Below are 18,524 nucleotides of genomic sequence, written 5' to 3'. Positions count from 1 at the left end.
AGTCTGTATTTGAATGAAATTGTTGAATTTCTAAGCTCTGTTACACAGAATGCTTATTTATTTTGTTTTAATGTATAGACCACTCACATTAGAATATATATGAGTGGTGTACTTCTTTTGAATATAATTTCCGAATGTCTGAATGCTTCCAAACTGCATTATTTTACTCCCACACTGTTGTCAGTAGAAAAGTGGTTTACAATTGTGCTGTTCACATGGTCACTGAAAGAAATATTAATTAGTTCATGTTACTCTGTTTATTTATTGTTTCATTAGGTGATTCTCCACTTTCTAACAAGTTTCCAAGTAGCTTACAGAATATTAATCTTACAAGAAAACTGTTTTAAAGAAAAACATATATGCACTGCTTTTCATCCTTAATAGCAAAGAAATGTGCAAAAATAAAAAGACAACCAAATTACAAAATTCAGAATAAACTAGGAGCCACTTAGTCTGACAGCAGGTAAGTCAAAAGAATCCAGGTGGTACTAATGGCCAGCAGAATTTTCCAAAACCAACTTTTTTCAGCATGGTGCTTAAATGACACTAAAGCAGGCACCAGGTGAGCCTTCCTGGGGGAAGCACTCCACAGCCAGGGTGCCACCACCTAGTTGGCCCTTTCTCTAGAAGCTACCTGCCCCACCTCAGATGGTGGAGGCACTTGAAGTAGCTTTGCTGTCATGGAAAGTGAAGAGAAGCTAATCATTTATACCTTCTCATCTTGCTCAGTGAATATTCCTCCACCACCAGACTTCTTGTTGATTGCTTGTGCCACACCAACCACCTGATGAAAATAAAATATAGAAATATTAGTTAATTCCATAGGGTTTTGACTGCAAGTCATGTAGAAGTGAACATTAGATATCAAGTAGCTGCAATGTACTAACTTCTTCTTCTTCTTTTTAAATAAATGTACATTTTAAATGAAAATGTGTATTTAACATCTCAACTTGATTGGTACTATGATTTCTCCATGTCAGAAACTTTGACAAAACAGGTGGCAAGAAGACCCCAAAATGTATTTTAATTCTCCAAATCCAACGCTATGTACCACATGTTGTCAATGGCAACGAGATGAGGGTGGTAGAGAAGGAAACAAGGAAGGCAGGAATCTCAGCCTTCACTGTTTTCGGCTCCTGCCCCTACCAAGTGACAGCCCCTTTTTGACAGCCCCGAATCACTCCAGGTGGGCCACACCCCAGTGAACCAGGGGCTGCCTGATGTCAAGAACTGGCTGGATGAGGAGGAGTGGTGGGAGGCACCAGCCTGGGATCCCCCCTAGGGAAGCCTGAGAGCCAGAGGAGTGGTGGTGAGACATGGACAGATCAGAGGGGGAGGGGAGGGGAGGAATGGTTGGATGTTGAAGAAGCAACAGGCTTTAGTGAGCAAGAGGAGCCAGGTGTGGAAAGCAGCTCAAACTCAGCTGATGAAGCAAAGAAGGAGGGGATAGATGCTCCATTATAGGGACTGATTCTGCCTGAGACCTCTCTGCTTGTATGCTGTTTTCCTGAATAAAGAATTTTCTGCTCATCTCTGCATCTTCAGTGATGCCCTGCATCTGAACCTGCCCTGCATCTGAACTTGTTCTGGTTAAATGTTGAATCGGCCACATTCTGTTCAGGATGCGCAACCCTACTATGTAGGTGGAAGGATCTTTTCCAGCTTGTAGGCAATCTTTGGGAGGGGGGTGGGGCTGCGCAACAGGCATTGGCAGGTTATTAAGCACTGTGGCTCATCCAAGCCTCAGATTCCCCAGAACCTGGTTTTAAATGTTATTATTTATTTATATCAAACCTTTAAACAAAATTATGCAAGGCACTTTACATAAAATTAATACAAAGTTCTAATTGAATATATAATGATAATGATATAATAGACTATTATAACACAATATGATATGATATAATATAGAATAAATAAAATAAGACACAGACAAAGAGGCAGAATTTACAATAAAAGCAATGCTATTCTTTTTGCCTACCACATCCTCACAAGTTAAGGGCTTGCCTACAGCTTGCCAGTGACATACGTAGCGTATTCTCCTTGATTCAGATGGTGAAAAGAGGAGTTCATGTTCAAAGCTCCTTAAGTTCATTTAGTTCAGATGGAGAAAGCATGCTTTTTCTCTCTGTGTGTGTTGTCTTTGGAGTTTCTAAGTAACTGTTTAATTTCAAGTGACTTGAAATGCCTAGCTGCTTTTTGTGTACATATAATAGCTCTGCTGGATTTCAGAGCTTCCTGATGTTAACAGCCACAATTCCATGAGCATTAATGGAAAGTTTCAAAGGGAGTGCTCCATTAATACACTTATATCTGATCTTCTTGGGACCTCCTGCAGAGAGGTAATTGAGTCAGATGAGCAACTTTTGATGTATCACTTGTCGTCCAGAGCAAATGAAAATAGCAAGATGCTTTTTTTGAAAGGTTTATCTGCACGCAGAATCTGAAGTGCTTTCTTCCAAAGGGAAATAGCTCTGCAACCATTAGCCCAATCCCACCTCACTTATTTTCCTGCCTCTTTTAACCTCCTTTCAAAGTTTGGCACAGAAGAAAACAATTTCTAAAGAGGAAGGGTGGCGGCGAGGAGGAAGGGATATCTGTTGTTGTTGGCGGCATCCATCTGTCTCGAAAGACAATGGAGTGCACCTCCGGGGGTGAAGTCAAACCGCTGTAGAATCACAGCGCCTGCTGTGGATGCAGAGACCGGTAACTCGTAACTGCTGACTCCCACGTTGTTTTTGCTGCATTAGCAGCACCAAAGTGACCTCTCTGGGGTGCAAGCCTGGACAGTGTGGATGGAGGTCCTGGGCTGCCCAGAAAACAAGACACACGCACCCCGGCCTTGCTGTTGTGGTCCAAAGGAAAGCAGATCAATACATGTGGCACCAGCTCGGCTGCAGGAGTTGCCGGAAATAGATGTACAAGGCCCCACCCAACCGCCTTAGGGACTCCACTCCAGATTTGTGTAGGGTTTACTCCTCAGCCTTTTCTTCTCCCAAAGAAAGGCAATGGGTACTGATTTTTCCACAGGGTTTACTCCCAAAGCCTTTCTTACAAAGGAGTATAGCAACAAGGCAATGGAGGTTTGGGATCAGAGCTTTCTCTTCTCTTCTCTTCCCTTTTTCTTCTAGATTTTCTGCCTTCCCAGATTGGGGCACTGGTGCGATGGGGGTGCAGTATTGGGCACACCAGATTGAAAGCCAGGTAAGAAATGTATGTAAAATATAGCACCAGTTCCAGGTAGTTATCTGCAGATATATAGCATCTACGCTTTCTTGTCCAGCAGAAATGGATTCTGGTGTTGTGAAAAACATTCAGCAAAGTGAGAAAAATCTAAACATGCATAATTTGGGCTGGTGGAGCGTCATCATACATGAGTAAGATTTTTATTCCTTCCTAAAACTGACCAAATAATACCACCATGAGTAAGAACAAGACCAGACTGTGGGAAATGAACCTAAAAACACATCCCTTAATTAAGTAGATGAATCGAACCGACATTTAAGCCTAACCAAAATCCTTCAGACAAACCTTCCATGCATAACCCAAGAGTGCACTACAAACTGGAACAGAGTTAAACTCATCATTTCAAACAACATTACTGGGCAAGTAATAAACATTTACTCTTCAACTTATGCTCTTTCTTCCCCACCCCAACCCCTTAGAGGTTGTCTGTACTACTTCAGTTGCAAGCTGCAAAACAAACTTTTCTCTCCCCTCCACTAATATTCATAGTATGTTAGAGCAATATATTAAAAAAGGTTTGTTGACCTCAGTTGTTTCCCCCCCCCAATACTCTAAGCATGTGCAGTTTTGCAGTTTTAATTAATATTTTGAATTAATTTTAGTGTAGATATACCATACTAACATGAAGATAGAGAAAATATAAGGCAAATCTGTATTAGAAAGAGAGGGGGAATAACAGATAGAAACAATACACCATGATATCTTATATGGAAATACATTGCCTGCTACCATTCTGGAATGACCAAGTAGCAGGTTTAAAGTAAGTTATGTCATGGCACCATCTTGCCAATGAGAACAATATGGGGTTTGCTTCTACTTCTCTGATGGAAAATGCATTTACCTTAGGAATAAGCACCCTTTTGTTATAGGGGGTGGGGGAGGACAGTAATTTGGGGTGATATTTTGGGGAGAGGTCTGCTCTGCTGAGGACAGAAGATGATCAGCAGCTGGAATAAATTATTGCTCTTGATATTGAATATGTAGCTTTACCTACTGCATTTCACATTGTACTTTTTGCTGCGTTACAATGTAAGCCACCTTTGAGTGTTGTTTTAATAGAAAAACGGGCTGTACATATTAAAACTAACCCAACCTAACCTTAAAATGTGGGGAGAGGGGAAGGAGGAAGCTATTATGACCTGCATCAATCCCAGGGGGCTTTGGCATGCTGATCCCAGCCTAGGTCTGATTCCAGACCTGTTTGTCACTGGTACCATCACATGGCACCCTCTGGGAGGCCATTTGGAGCCCTGGAGTTCAGACAAAAGTCCAGTCCAGCTACACCACTGCACAAAAGAGAGAGGAAGGGTGGGGGGAGCTTGGTTTTAAAGTGTTTCGTTTATATAAAGAAAAAAAGGTCTGAGAGTAACCCAGAACCTTGAGCAAGCTTTCACTTCCCACTGAGGCCTGTCTGGAGGCTCTCAATATCTGGAATTCCCACCCCAGCAACTCAGATCTTCTAACCACATCCCAGTAGGAGAGAGGAAAGTTTTATTTGTTTATTTGTTGCCTCTCACAAGCTTTTTGCACCCCCAGGAAACCAAAGATGTACAAGATAAAGAAGGCTGTAATTCAGTTTAGCAGCTTTAGCACATTAGTAGCAAGGGGCTGCTGCCTGGAGTCCACCAGAAATAGAATTATTTGTGACCACCGCTGTTTGGAAGGGATACGAAACAGGAAATGATGCCTTTGGCTATTAATGCAGACCTCAACAGAAGATCTTTTGCAAAGCACACATATGGAAAAGTGTGCTCACCCACTAAGCACCCAAGTTCTAATAGCCAAGTTGCAAAACTGGGTGGAAAAACACTTTCAATATCTCAGTGGGTTAGATGGTGATTTATAGGCTTCTTCACTCACTCTCACACCAAGCTCTCCAAGCTACTGGCAACACAAGTGGGATCATTGTGCTGCAAAGTTAGCCATTAGCAAGCATGGTCTCAAAATGCTCGTTTTAAATAAAGGTTGCATTGTCAGGCGCACTGCATAAAATCCAACTTTGCTCTTTTAAAGTTAATGGTAAACTACTCTTGGCATCATCATACAAGTCCCACACTTTAAAGAAGTCTTCAAAAACAAAACAAAACAAAGTGTGGTCAACAATAATGCAAACCCCTCCCCCGCCCCACACTATAGCCAAACACACACACAAAATCAACATACAAAGGCTGCCATCATTTTAGACATCTTATACCATCACACAGCTGCTCTCCAATTCCCAAGGCATCTTTTAATTTAACGGAAGTGTCCTTATTTTAGAATATCATACCTCAAAGAACAGACAGTCCAGATCACCCTGAGTCAAGTTCTTTTTTATCTGCATACAACAGATACCACAAGGAACAGATAACATGGCAGTTTCACCGAAAAGAACACCCCACAGCCACCCACAAAACTCCTGTTACTATAAATTCCTAACTACATGCCTCACAGCTCCCCCTTACACTGGCAGAGTTTCATCCATTTTCTCTGGATCATCCCCCAAGGCAAGCAAATCTCCGGCTCTCACCAGCATCTACTGCAACCACGGCTTTCATAAATAGGCCTGCTTTTAGGCAGCTCGGCAATCCCCAGGAGGATGACGTCACATACTAAATTCTCTCTTGGTAGAGGTCTGCACACTAATGGAATCAATTCTTCTCAACAAGTTCAACGTGTAAGTGGCTGCCTCAACAACTCCACCAAAAATATGCTTGCCTTTCGCCCCCGGTTCTGTGTCTCTAAGCAGTTTCGCAAGAAGCTGAAATCCAACTAGTGGCTGCACCTGACGCATTTCTGCCTGACTTGGCGCAGAAGATAAATCAAGAGGGATAGTGAAACAGTCTTAGTCATGGCCCTTGGTTCATTCATCTCCTGCCCTTATCTACACCACCTCAGAGCAGTGTTTCAGGATGAAATCCTATACCCACTTTCTGGGGAATAAGCCCTATTGAACTCTATGGGAATACATGTACAGTGGTACCTCAGGTTACATACGCTTCAGGTTACATACGCTTCAGGTTACACACTCCGCTAACCCAGAAATAGTGGTTCAGGTTAAGAACTTTGCTTCAGGATGAGAACAGAAATCATGCTCCGACAGCGCGGCGGCAGCAGGAGGCCCCATTAGCTAAAGTGTGCTTCAGTTCAAGAACAGTTTCAGGTTAAGAACGGACATCCGGAACAAATTAAGTACTTAACCTGAGGTACCACTGTACAGGGTTGCGCTATAAGTGCCTCACAGGAATTCTATGAGGTAAGTTAGGCTGAGAGACAGCATATTGGCTGCCCACTAGTAAGGAGGGATTTGCATCTGTTTTTCCCCCCAGGTCCAAACCTAATAACCCAGGCTCTTTGCCGCATTAATTCTCCCTGCCAGCGCCACAAATGCTACAGCATGCTTTAAAGGAGGGTTATTTATTGGACTCTTCAATGCATGCTATTTTGTCTATTATTGTCCAGTCACCACCGGCCCTTGTGTAAGGATTCCAGAGCGAAGAGATTTCAGTATTAAGCACATGGCAGCTCACATTGAGAATGTGAGTAAACTCTCTAAGCTTCCCAATGTGCTCTGACACCAGTCCACAGGTGCACAGCTGACATGCAGGTGTTGGCTCACAACACTGGCCTTTTTATTTTTATTAGCTTTGAACCACAGAAAGCTGAATCCATTTCAATGGTATCGCAGGCGCTGAAGAATCCAAAAGGAGAACACTTTCGCCCTGTGTAAACAGCTTCCTGCCATGAAAGGGAAGCTTGTGGTTCTTAAAGAGCTGTGAGGAAACAGTAAAAAAAGGACTGTGTTAATATAGCCTAAAAAGACCATTCAGCTGCTCCTTATTAGCCCTGCAGGTTTCTCGTTTACTATGGAAAGCATGTGAACCATATGCGGGCTCCTTTATTCTTTGGATCCAGCTGCAGGACCCTAGACTTGTTATATATGGGATTGTGAAAAATGGAAAGAAACAGGCACATGCTGAGGACTCTCTTGGGTGATAAGCCTCGGCATTATTTTAGTTTAAAGGAATGTTAACATCCTTGATTGGCTGGACCATGAAAGGAAAATATTTTCTATAGCCAGCTAGAACAGATCCTGAGCTCATTTGAACTGGTGCAACTCCAAGTAAATGCCAAGTATTTGCCTTGCACTAATAAGCCTGGTCCATGATAAACGCTGTGCACACACTGGGCATTTAAATAACATTTACAGCACATCCTGTCCATGGCTCCAAAGAAGCTTGGGAACTGTAGTTTACCAGTAACAGCTGCAATTCCCAACACCCTTTGCATGCTACAGTTCCCTGAATTCTTGGGTGGGTGGGTGGAAACTTGCTTTAAATGTCTGATATGTATTCAGCCTCTAGTTTCCTAAAGATAGGCAATTAATAAATGACACATGCAACTTGAGAGAATTTCTTCAAGCCTACAGGGGTGAGCGGGGCAGGCCAAGGTTTACACAATTAACAAACACAGTGTATGTGACAGCATGCATTTCAACAAAGTCCTGGGCTCTCCATGTTAGAATAGGAGTTTAGAAATAGCTGAAATATACATAGAAGTTTGAAACTGTAAACAGATTTAAGCTTCTTTGCACACAGAAATAGACATGGGTTCTGCAGACCAGATCCAGACTCTGATGTCTTCGCCTCCCTCTCAGCAGCTTGGTACTTAATTCCACCAAATGGTGATTCTCTGGCTGGCCAGTCATTCTTGAAGAAATGTGGGGATAGGGAAACCTATTCATGCAAACTCAGCTCAGTCTACACAATGACTAATGGATATACAGTGGTACCTCGGGTTAAGTACTTAATTCGTTCCGGAGGTCCGTTCTTAACCTGAAAGTGTTCTTAACCTGAAAAACCACTTTAGCTAATGGGGCCTCCTGCTGCTGCCACGCCGCCGGAGCACAATTTATGTTCTTATCCTGAAGCAAAGTTCTTAACCTGAAGCACTATTTCTGGGTTAGCGGAGTCTGTAACCTGAAGCGTCTGTAACCTGAAGCGTATGTAACCCGAGGTACCACTGTACAGGACGAAAGCCAATCCAGCAACCCATTTTGAATGTTGAGAAAGTGAAACAGTCTGTGCCATTCTCAGAGATTCATATGGGGAAATGATGTTCTGTTGAGTATCACACCTGAAGCTTTGGTATAACTTTGTCCCATAGAATTATGTGACTTGGGGGAGGAGGAAACTGTTAAAGGGAGATATGTTCTCATGTTCCCTTTGGGGGAGAAAAAAACACCCAATAATTTTTATTTTTTTAAAAAAGGGAAAATAATAATGGCAAGCCCATCACAATATGAGTTGGCATAACTTTACACACTTTAGGCAGAAATCCCACCTTGCTTGAATTGCACACTGTATCACATACTCATGGGGAAGACTTAAAGTCAAAGCTGTAAAGCCTGTGATTTGGCAGCCTTAATTGTATTTTACCCTCATTTCCCCTCTGTTGCTGCTCTCTATGCATGTCTTTTCATCGCCAATACAACTGCAGTTCCCTTCCACTAACACTTTGCCGCTGTCTGTTGTGCGGACAGTGTTGTTATACAGTTTAGCCACTAGGTGGCACTGGACTTGGTTGAACCTGGGTGCAGCCAGGACTTTCCCGTTTTGCTCTTGTTGGAATGAGACAGTAAACTTATTGCCGTAGTTTCCTGACTGGTGCGTCCTCCACACCAGGAGGGGCCAACATAGTGTTTTCCAGATGTTGCTGGACTCCAGTCAGCCTCCAACAGCATGGCCAATGGTCAGGCATGGTGGCAGCTGTTGGCCAACCATGTGGAGGACACAACGTTGGCTACCCTTGCTAGAAGCCTCCCATGACAGCTAGTTGTCTTTCTAATCTTCCGGAGCACAATGTTTATCGCTGCTCCATTTCGGATGTTTCATTTGTGTGAAAAGGAAAAGCTTCTACGATCATATCAACTGCCGTGGAATTTAATGTGCACTATTGTTTTTGATTCTTTTGGCCTAAAATAGACACGCTGACTTTTAGCCTTAAAAACGCCTTTGCCCTTCCTGGTTCCCTGCAGGCTTTTCTCCCTAGGCCACAGGCATTTCTGTAGCATCGCTAGCTGCGTTCAGCGTTTTATTTTATCTGGATGCTTCTCGCTGCATTCTTGTACATTCAGATCTTAGATTTAATTCTCTGAAAGCTACTTCAAACCCCAAAGGGAGAATGTGCCGTTGCTTTTTTTCATTGTTATTCCTAAGCTAAACACTTTTTTTAAAGCTTCCTGTGACGATTATAAGATTCAGTAAAGACAACACTAAAGAAAAATTATCCACTAAACCAAAGAATGCACAGAGGGGCCGGAAATATATATTTGTCTCTTTTAGAGCAAAGGGGCCCTGTTCACATTCAGCTGCGGATTGCATTATAATTATTTTAGATGTGGATTGCATGATATATTTATTTATTTAGGCATACTCTGGCTGTTTTTACCCCTATGGAGATGAACTTCCTTCTCAGCCAGAAAACTAAACAATTGATACCAGTTAGCCATTCTACCTATGCTGGCCTTTAAAACTGGTGGCTCCCTTTATCATTAGACCACACCAGTAAACCACTACATTTTCAAGCCGTTCGTGGGGTTCTTTTCCCATTTGTCCTACAGAATGTGGCAAACACGTAAATCTATGTTTTATTCAGTAAGCTGCTCCTGCTCTTTGCCCAAATCAAGGATACTAAGTCACACCCAATCATTCCCTCAGCCCATTCCCCCCTTCCCCCCCTACTTCTCCCCCTCAAACCATCCAACCCCACTTGGGCATCCCTTGTTCAGCTGCTCCTTTCCACCTGCCTATTTGCCCGCATTATCAGCCACAGCCACACCACACATTTAAAGTGTTCTTATGCCGCTTTAACAGTCATGGCTGCCCCCCAAAGAATCCTGGGAACTGCACTTTCTTAAGGATGCTGAGAGTTGTTGGGAGACTGCTCAGAGAGCGACAATACCCAACACTCCATTTCCCAGGATTCTTTGGAAGAAGGTTCTTACTGTTAAAGTGGTATAGGTAAAGGTAGAGGGATCCCTGACCATTAGGTCCAGTCGTGGCCGACTCTGGGGTTGCAGCGCTCATCTCGCTTTATTGGCCGAGGGAGCCAGCGCACAGCTTCCGGGTCATGTGGCCATCATGACTAAGCCGCTTCTGGCGAACCAGAGCAGCGCATGGAAACGCCGTTTACTTTCCCACCGGAGCGGTACCTATTTATCTACTTGCACTTTGACGTGCTTTCGAACTGCTAGATTGGCAGGAGCAGGGACCGAGCACCGGGAGCTCACCCCATCGCAGGGACTCGAACCGCCAACCTGATCGGCAAGTCCTAGGCTCTGTGGTTTAACCCACAGCGCCACCCGCATCCCTTAAAGTGGTATAGGAACACTTTAAAAGTATGGAATGGATGTGACCTCATAGTCACAGCCTAGGCTCTTCTCTGATGTTCTTGCCCTCTAAATCATCTGTCTGCACCGTCCCTCAACACCTTCTCACTAGACTTCCACAGCCTTGATTTCTTCTACTCACATTCCTGACCCTTTGCATCATGAACGGGGAACATGTGCCCTCTAGATGTTGTGGGACTCCCAGAACCATCACCCCTGACAAGTGCCCAGACTAGCTAAGGCTGATGGTTGTTGAAGTCCAACAAGCTCTGGAAGCCACAGGTTCACCATCCCTACATGATGAATCTATTCAGAGGGGGAGGAACCTTGTTATTACATCTGTTCCAACAGAATTGCCGCTTTTTTCCTTCTTGCCTGCTGCAAACACTTTAGGAATATTGAAACAACCTGGCATTATGTTTGTCAGGAAGTTTTCTGGATAAATTAGGAATCCCGCCCAATACTATTGGTTCAGAAGACACTGTCAAATTCAAGAAGGGTCATCGTGTTCCTGCTGAAGGATGGTGATCCCCTCCCTATTTCTCCCAATCATTTCCCTTTAATGAAAACATCCCCCCCCCACTCCACAGATCTGAACTTTTCAGTTTAAATTTCTCCCTGAGCAGCTCTTTTTCTTCTGTGATTTAAAGTAATCTCAGCTCTAAAACTGCTTTCTTCTGCTCTAAAGCTGCAGTTATTCTTTCCATTCAAAGTCTGTGAAATAGACTTCCTAGAAATGTGCTCCGAAAAGAAGGGCTAAGTGCATGCGCACTAAACATTTAAAGCACGTGTATGCACATGACTCCCTACAAAGAATCCTGCAACTACAGTTTGTTAAGGGTGCTGGGAATTATGGTTGTGAAGGGGAAACTACAGTTCCTATGGTGCTTTGGGGGGCAGCCATGTGCTTCAAATTTATGGTGTGTACTCAGCCCAAATCATCTTCTTGACTTCACTGGTCCCAACATCTAATGGGCATCTCTGAGGTTTCCTGCAGCTTCTTGTCTTAGCTTTCCTCCTGCAAGAATAAATATATACCAAAAAAAAAAGCAAGCCACAAAACGATGTCATTTCTCATGCCTCCCCTTTCATGGAAAGAAGGATGCATGTCTATTTCTATGTATATAGTTTCTGGTGATTCTCAAACTAAAATATAAGTATAAAAATAGATGCACTACCATCACATTTTCCACGTGCCTACTTTCTTGTATTATAAATGCACGTTACTTTTCTATTAGTTGCATGCAGGCTACTGCTTTTCCTTAAGGCTTTGCTTTTACTTTGGGGGCTATCATAGACTTTTAGCATTCAGAGAGTAATCTTTGATTACTGCAATGCAGTCTACATGGGGCTGCCTTTGACAATGGTCTCGAAAGTCCAGTTAGTCTGCAGTGGGGCTGCAAAACTGCTGACAAGGACCAGGAGGTGAAATCACATCACAATTGTTTTGAAACAGCTGCATTGCATCTCTGTTTGATTCTGAGCTCAGTTCAAAGCTCTTGGGCTTAACTTATTTCTTGGACCATCTTCTACCGTATCAAGACTCCTCTTGTGTGCCGAGATCTATACAGTGGTACCTCGGGTTAAGTACTTAATTCGTTCTGGAGGTCTGTTCTTAAACTGAAACTGTTCTTAACCTGAAGCACCACTCTAGCTAATGGGCCTCCCGCTGCTGCCGCGCCGCTGGAGCATGATTACTATTCTCATCCTGAAGCAAAGTTCTTAACCCAAGGTACTATTTCTGGGTTAGTGGAGTCTGTAAACTGAAGCGTCTGTAACCTGAAGTGTATGTAACCCGAGGTACCACTTTATTTGGGGTTCTTCTTTGGGTGACCCCCCATAAGAAGCAGAGTGAGTAGCAACCCAGGAGATCCTTTTAGGTACCGTTGCCCAACCTATGGACTGTCCCCTCCAGGGAGGTTCGCCATCATTTCAGTACTAGACAAAAACTTTCTTTATTTTATCAGGCTTTTAAAGTTTTTAAACCTTGATTGGAATACTTATCCTGTGCTGTTTTTGTAATTCTTTTGTAAGTTGCTCTATGAATGCTGACTGGCCTCAGAAGGACAGTGATGGAGATAAATAAGAACAATAAAAACTAGCAAAACAGGGTGCTAATGACTATCAAAATGGAGTCCATTTGGTGCATTCATTGTTATTGTGACTAGCTGTGTTTCTAGGACTATCACAAAAACACCTCAAAAATTATTGTGACCGAATAAAGTGAGGCACAACAAGAACAACTTCTCCATCGTTCCCAGTGTGCCTTTCAGTGTATATTACAGACATGTTCCTTCACCCCATGCTCTGCTTGTGGCAATGAAGAGGAGAGTACACCATGAGACAAGGCCACATTCACACCATACATTTAAAACGCTATGATGCCACTTTAAACAGCCGTAGCTTCCCCCGAATTAATTATGGGAGCTGTAATTTGTTAAGGTTGCTGAAAGTAGCTAGGAGATCCCTTTTCCACTATGAGAACTACAGTTCTCAAAGTGACTTAACAATCAACCCCTCTTCACAGAGAACTCTAAGAAGTGTAGTTTTGTGAGGGGAATAGGGGTGTCCTAACACACTAACTACAGCACCCATGATTCTTTGGGGGAAGCCGTGGCTTCACAGTGCATAGCATCACAGTGTTTTGAATTTATGATGTGAATGTGGCCAAAGTCACACCCTTGCTTTCAGTTTGGTTTTCAAAATGGAGGGCTGTGAGCTGCTCCTGCCTTTTTGCCTGCCCGAAGTGTTCATAGACATCCATACACAGGGTATGGGGCAGATCCTGCCCAGAACATTGGCTGAGCCAATGAAATGTCACTTGTGGGAGTGAGCCACGGCTGACACGTGCCTGAGGCCCGGCTTCAGTAGCTTTGCAGAAAGTAAAGGCGGCTTGTTATTGGTGAACATTCAGAGCCAAAGCAGCTTCTTTTATCTGTTAGATAGATCTTCATGATAATGGCTGTGTCTGTTTTCTGGGCGTTTTCTTTGGAACGAGGAGCCAGTGTGTTTTTATGTTGTTAATGGCTTTCAAAAAGTAGGAAAAGCAGCTAAAAGCAGATGGCAATTTAAGGTCTGATTCCGTGGATCAAGCCTCATTCCAGAAATGTGTCAGTAAGGCATTATGGCGAGAGTGATGAAAACCTTCTGCTAAGAGAGTTTAAAAGGAAAGAAAGGGTTGTGGTGGGGTGGGAAGAGAAACCAGCTTTCCCCAGGAAACATTCCAAAACTCTGTCCCTCCAGTTCAAAATGACTAGAAGTGAGTGTAGCACTTCGCCCCCTCCCTTTCCCCCTCATTTCAACCTCTGCCAATTTATTCATCTATCACTTTGTTTTACGCTTGCAAGCAATGGGAAGGGGATGCTTCGCTTCAGCTGGGGGCGTAATTTCGTTTACGAGGGTAAACCTATCCAAAGTCATTGTATTTGATTTCGGGAGCTACCAACGGCAAACTGAATAATTCTTTAAACAAGTCTGTTATCCCTGCAGTGTCTTGATCTAATAACACGGCATTTCGTTTCTTCGTTGATCAAAGATGGCTGACTAGATGGTAGCAACGCACCTAAGGCCCCTTGGAGCTTATGATTAATGGAGGCTTGCGAGCCAAACTCCTGACACATTCTTGTTTTGTTTTGGCCGGCTTGTCTAAAGAAAGCATGTCATGAGCAAACCGTGGACTTTGTGCACCAGACCTCCGACACCAGACATCCCCACATGCAGTGGCCGGCTTGGTTGTCGGTTGACTTAGGGCCAGGCTTCAGAGTCTGCCAAGTCGAAACAAGCACTTGCGCCGAGAGCAAGATCAACAAGCAGTGGTAGCCTATACACTTCAGAAAATGGTGCAATGGGCAGACAGGAAAGAAGGAAGTCCTTTATTTACTGCTAGGTGAATGAGTTTCAAGTAAACCTACTTCTTTACTTTCAAGTAAAATGACAGTCCTGAAGATCTGCCCCAGTATGCATCCCTGCATATTGGAGAAGCATCCCTGCAATGTTAGTGTAGTTTAGGTTGAAATGCTAAACACACTTATTAGGGAGTAAATTCCACTGGACATAGTGAAATTTAAGCCCTATTTATGTCTCCATGAGCCGAAGATACTGTCTGCTGGAAACATTTGCCCCCAAATATGTGGGGAGATTTAAACTGTGTAGATGACATCCCTGACAGGGCAGGGGCTGACATTATGTCCCAGCTTCTCCTCATACGTTTGCTTACACATAAGGAGGCTGAATCCTGAACGGGGAATTATTTCCACAAAAGCATGTATAGGATTGTGTTGTCAACAATCTTTGTGACTTTCTAGTGGTGTATCTATTAACTATTTCACTGAATGCTCATGATATAAAGGAAATGAAATAGAGTTGTGGGGGAAAATTTGATTTTATTTGTATTTTAATGAGAAAGTACCTAATTCAAACTTCTCCGTCCAATATATGAATCAAAACACAGCTATCTTTCAGAATGTGTACAGAAATGCATAAAAATACATATGCTAGTGAAAATAACATATAAAATGTGTTATATTCTGGGGGATCGACAGATTTGCCCACCCATAAACTGAAGTCAGGGTTAGGCCATGAGGCAGCCAGGTGTGCATATGACAATAAATTACTGAGGATGATGAAACCCCAAGCAGACTCTGGAGGGCTGAAAAAAGATTTCCCCAAACTCAAATCTTGTCTGAAAGAAAAGATATGCATATTCAGACGAAAAACCAACAACCCTCTCATCCCAGCGGATGGCCGAAATGATCAAGGAGATGAAGCTAATGTTTAAATTAGCCACAGCTCAAAGCATAACAAGTTTAAAGTAACATGACGTTTGGGATTAACATGAGTTAATATAACACTAGAAACTGTAAGTATATTTTGGAAAAAGCTGAAATGCTGCTGGGAAACAAGAACTGGAAAAACTCAGGTCCAAAAATTAGCCTTTGAACCAAAAGTTATGTGACAAGAGAAAGTCCATATAGTCAAAATAAGCCCTGGGACACTCTAACAAAAGACCAGCTTGAGGCCAGTTTACTGTCATATGTATTCTCTAAACATAAAGCAAGCTGGTCATTGAGTGAAGGGCAGAGGAAGCAAAGGCTCCACAAAAATCTGTAGCAGCAAGCAGCACTGCAGCAAAACATTGCAGCGAAGATTTCTCCTGTTCAGTGTCCCAGCTGTGACTCCTTCAAGGATGGGCCCATTTCCTTCTAGGGTGGTCCTGGATCTTATTTTACAGATGATAATCCTCTTTTTGAAAGGCTTTGGGGCCCAAGTCCATTGTAAAGGGAAAGAACCAGAGGAAGGGGAGAGCAAGGGCTTTAAAATTGCCCGCTGAGCAGGAAGACTAGTCACCTGGCCACCGTCTTCCGGCTTATGGTGAGATGCATTGCATTTCTATTTCAATTACAGTGGTACCTCGGGTTACATATGCTTCAGCTTACATACGCTTCAGCTTACACACTCCGCTAACCCAGAAATAGTGCTTCAGGTTAAGAACTTTGCTTCAGGATGAGAACAGAAATCGTGCTCCAGCAGCAGCAGGAGGCCCCATTGGCTAAAGTGGTACCTCAGGTTAAGAACAGTTTCAGGTTAAGAACAGACCTCCAGAACGAATTAAGTTCTTAACCCAAGGTACCACTGTATAGTTGTTGTTGTTTAGTCGTTTAGTCATGTCCGACTCTTCGTGACCCCATGGACCACAGCACGTCAGGCACTTCTGTCTTCCACTGCCTCCCGCAGTTTGGTCAAACTCATGCTGGTAGCTTCGAGAACACTATCCAACCATCTCGGCCTCTGTCGTCCCCTTCTCCTTGTGCCCTCCATCTTTCCCAACACCAGGGTCTTTTCCAGGGAGTCTTCTCTTCTCATGAGGTGGCCAAAGTATTGGAGCCTCAGCTTCAGGATCTGTCCTTCCAGTGAGCACTCAGGCCTGATTTCCTTAAGAATGAATAGGTTTGATCTTCTTGCAGTCCATGGGACTCTCAAGAGTCTCCTCCAGCACCATAATTCAAAAGCATCAATTCTGTATAGTAATAAATTCTAAAATTTCACCTACCCATTCAAATTATCAGATGCACATATTAGGCAAATATATCTCGTCTTTTGAACATCCTATCCTGCTTGGTTTTCTGTTTCTTTTGCCCCCGTCCCCACCCCCACACAACAGTCAGCATTCCAAGCTCACCAAGTACATGAGGTTCTCCTTGAGCAGTGTTGAGTCTCCCCCACCTGCCCAAGTAGCAGACTTTTTCTATTCTGTAATCCCCAGGTTTTCCCAAGGACGCTGATGCATCTTCCCTGTTCATCTTGACTACACAGGTATAGGAGAATCACTTAACTATTTGTTTATATGATTATTACTTGGCGGGCACCAGCTAATCTTTATCTGAGGCTGGAACCAATTTCAGCAAGACTGGATTACGAGTCCAAAGGCAGGGCTTTCATAATGTTTTAACCTTGGGAGGGGGTACACTACTTTCACAATATTTTTATACCACCTTTCAATGAACATTTCCCATGTCATGCTTAGAGCTTGTCCACACTTCCACTTGTCCCACTGCTTTCCCCTAGGAAAACCTGTTCTTTATTGCTAAAATGGAGCAAACACCAACCAGATTTTCTGTGGATTGATGTTTGCTCCAATTCAATGGTAGAGAGTGGGTTTTCCTGGAAAAAGTAAGTGCATTTTCCTTAGGAAACATGAGACAAGCATAAAATCTCTTAGAGCTGTGCCTTCTAGGCCTGGAGGAAGTGTAGATGAGCCCTTAGATTTGACATTATAATAAATGGGAATTTTAAAAATAATATAGCCCTGATGGGCAAACACTGAAAGCAAGACATCCTTTTTTTAATTCTGCAGTTTCTTTTTCACAAATTTTCTTTTAAAAAATAAATTCTGTCCCATTTTTTCCTTCCTTTGTTTTCCATGCTTTAGACTATAAGCCTGCCGAATCAACCCTGGCGATCAATGGGGTGACAGATGTCGCAGCCAGATCGCCCTCACACCCTCAGCAGTTTTTTTTTGTCTTTTTTTTTTGTATTATCGGTCACTCGATGTTTTAAATCCCTTGTCGCTTCTGTTATCTCTTTTCTTTTTCCCTGTAAGTATTTGCACAGGACGATATCCACCTTTACCTCCCCACCCCCATTTTATGTTGTTATTTCTATGTATATTATGCTATGGCCACACGGCTAATGCAATAAAATCTATTGAAATTGACTATAAGCCTGATTTTATGTAGTAGGCTCATTGTATTTTAGACCTTTCTAGTAATACATTTTCTACATACACAGTACTTCCTCATAATGCAGATTCAGTTCAGCAAGGGTGAAAAATAAAAGTTACAAGAAAACAGGAGTTTTATATTTGCAAGAAGAAAATGCAACTTCGCCGACTTTGCCAAAAATGGCTAATGTTACTTGTTAAATGGCAACACGGGGGAGGGGAGGAAACTGGCTGTCTACCAATTCTGCATAGTTAACAGAGCAGGTCCAAACTGAACTCTATGGAATCACATGCAGACAGACTTTAAATAATAAAAAGGCAAAATCAAGAACAAACCATGTTGTGCTTTGGGACAGAGCCTGAAAGCTGAAAATGGTTAAACGAATTAGTGGAGCTGGAAATGTTACAACCAAGGAAGAGCCAGATGCATGACCTTACCTCTTCTCTATGGTTCTTTATTGGCATACAGAGGATGCTCTGCGTCCTGTAGCCTGTGAGTTGGTCCACTTCTGCATTAAATCGGGGATCCTGTCAAAAGAAGAAAATAGATAAGTATGTACACATTTTTTCAGAAACCATACCTATTTCCTAAGTTTATATGCCAATAGGATACTTGGGAATTCTAAGAAACCAAAAAATAATAATGCAAGTTTGTAATAGGTGGTTAAATTTCAGTGCAGTTTTGAAAGG

General features: G+C 42.9%; 1 protein-coding gene across 10 annotated transcripts in view; it reads right to left on the bottom strand.

Moving 5' to 3' along the window:
• Positions 1 to 18,524, bottom strand: part of PDE5A (phosphodiesterase 5A) — a 79,514-nt gene that overhangs the window by 34,519 nt on the left and 26,471 nt on the right. For all 10 annotated transcript variants that reach the window (XM_053403530.1, XM_053403533.1, XM_053403538.1 and 7 more), the window contains exons 3-4: positions 18,273 to 18,362; positions 713 to 784 (exon numbers count right to left, since the gene is read on the bottom strand). In XM_053403530.1, coding sequence (XP_053259505.1) covers positions 713 to 784; positions 18,273 to 18,362 — 162 coding nt within the window. The remainder of the gene's footprint in view (positions 1 to 712; positions 785 to 18,272; positions 18,363 to 18,524) is intronic.

This window comes from Podarcis raffonei, chromosome 9 (genome assembly GCF_027172205.1).
Source record: "Podarcis raffonei isolate rPodRaf1 chromosome 9, rPodRaf1.pri, whole genome shotgun sequence".
In the NCBI taxonomy this organism is placed as follows: domain Eukaryota; kingdom Metazoa; phylum Chordata; class Lepidosauria; order Squamata; family Lacertidae; genus Podarcis; species Podarcis raffonei.
The sequence above is the reverse complement of the archived record's forward strand: the minus strand, read 5'-3'. Positions and strand labels throughout refer to the sequence as shown.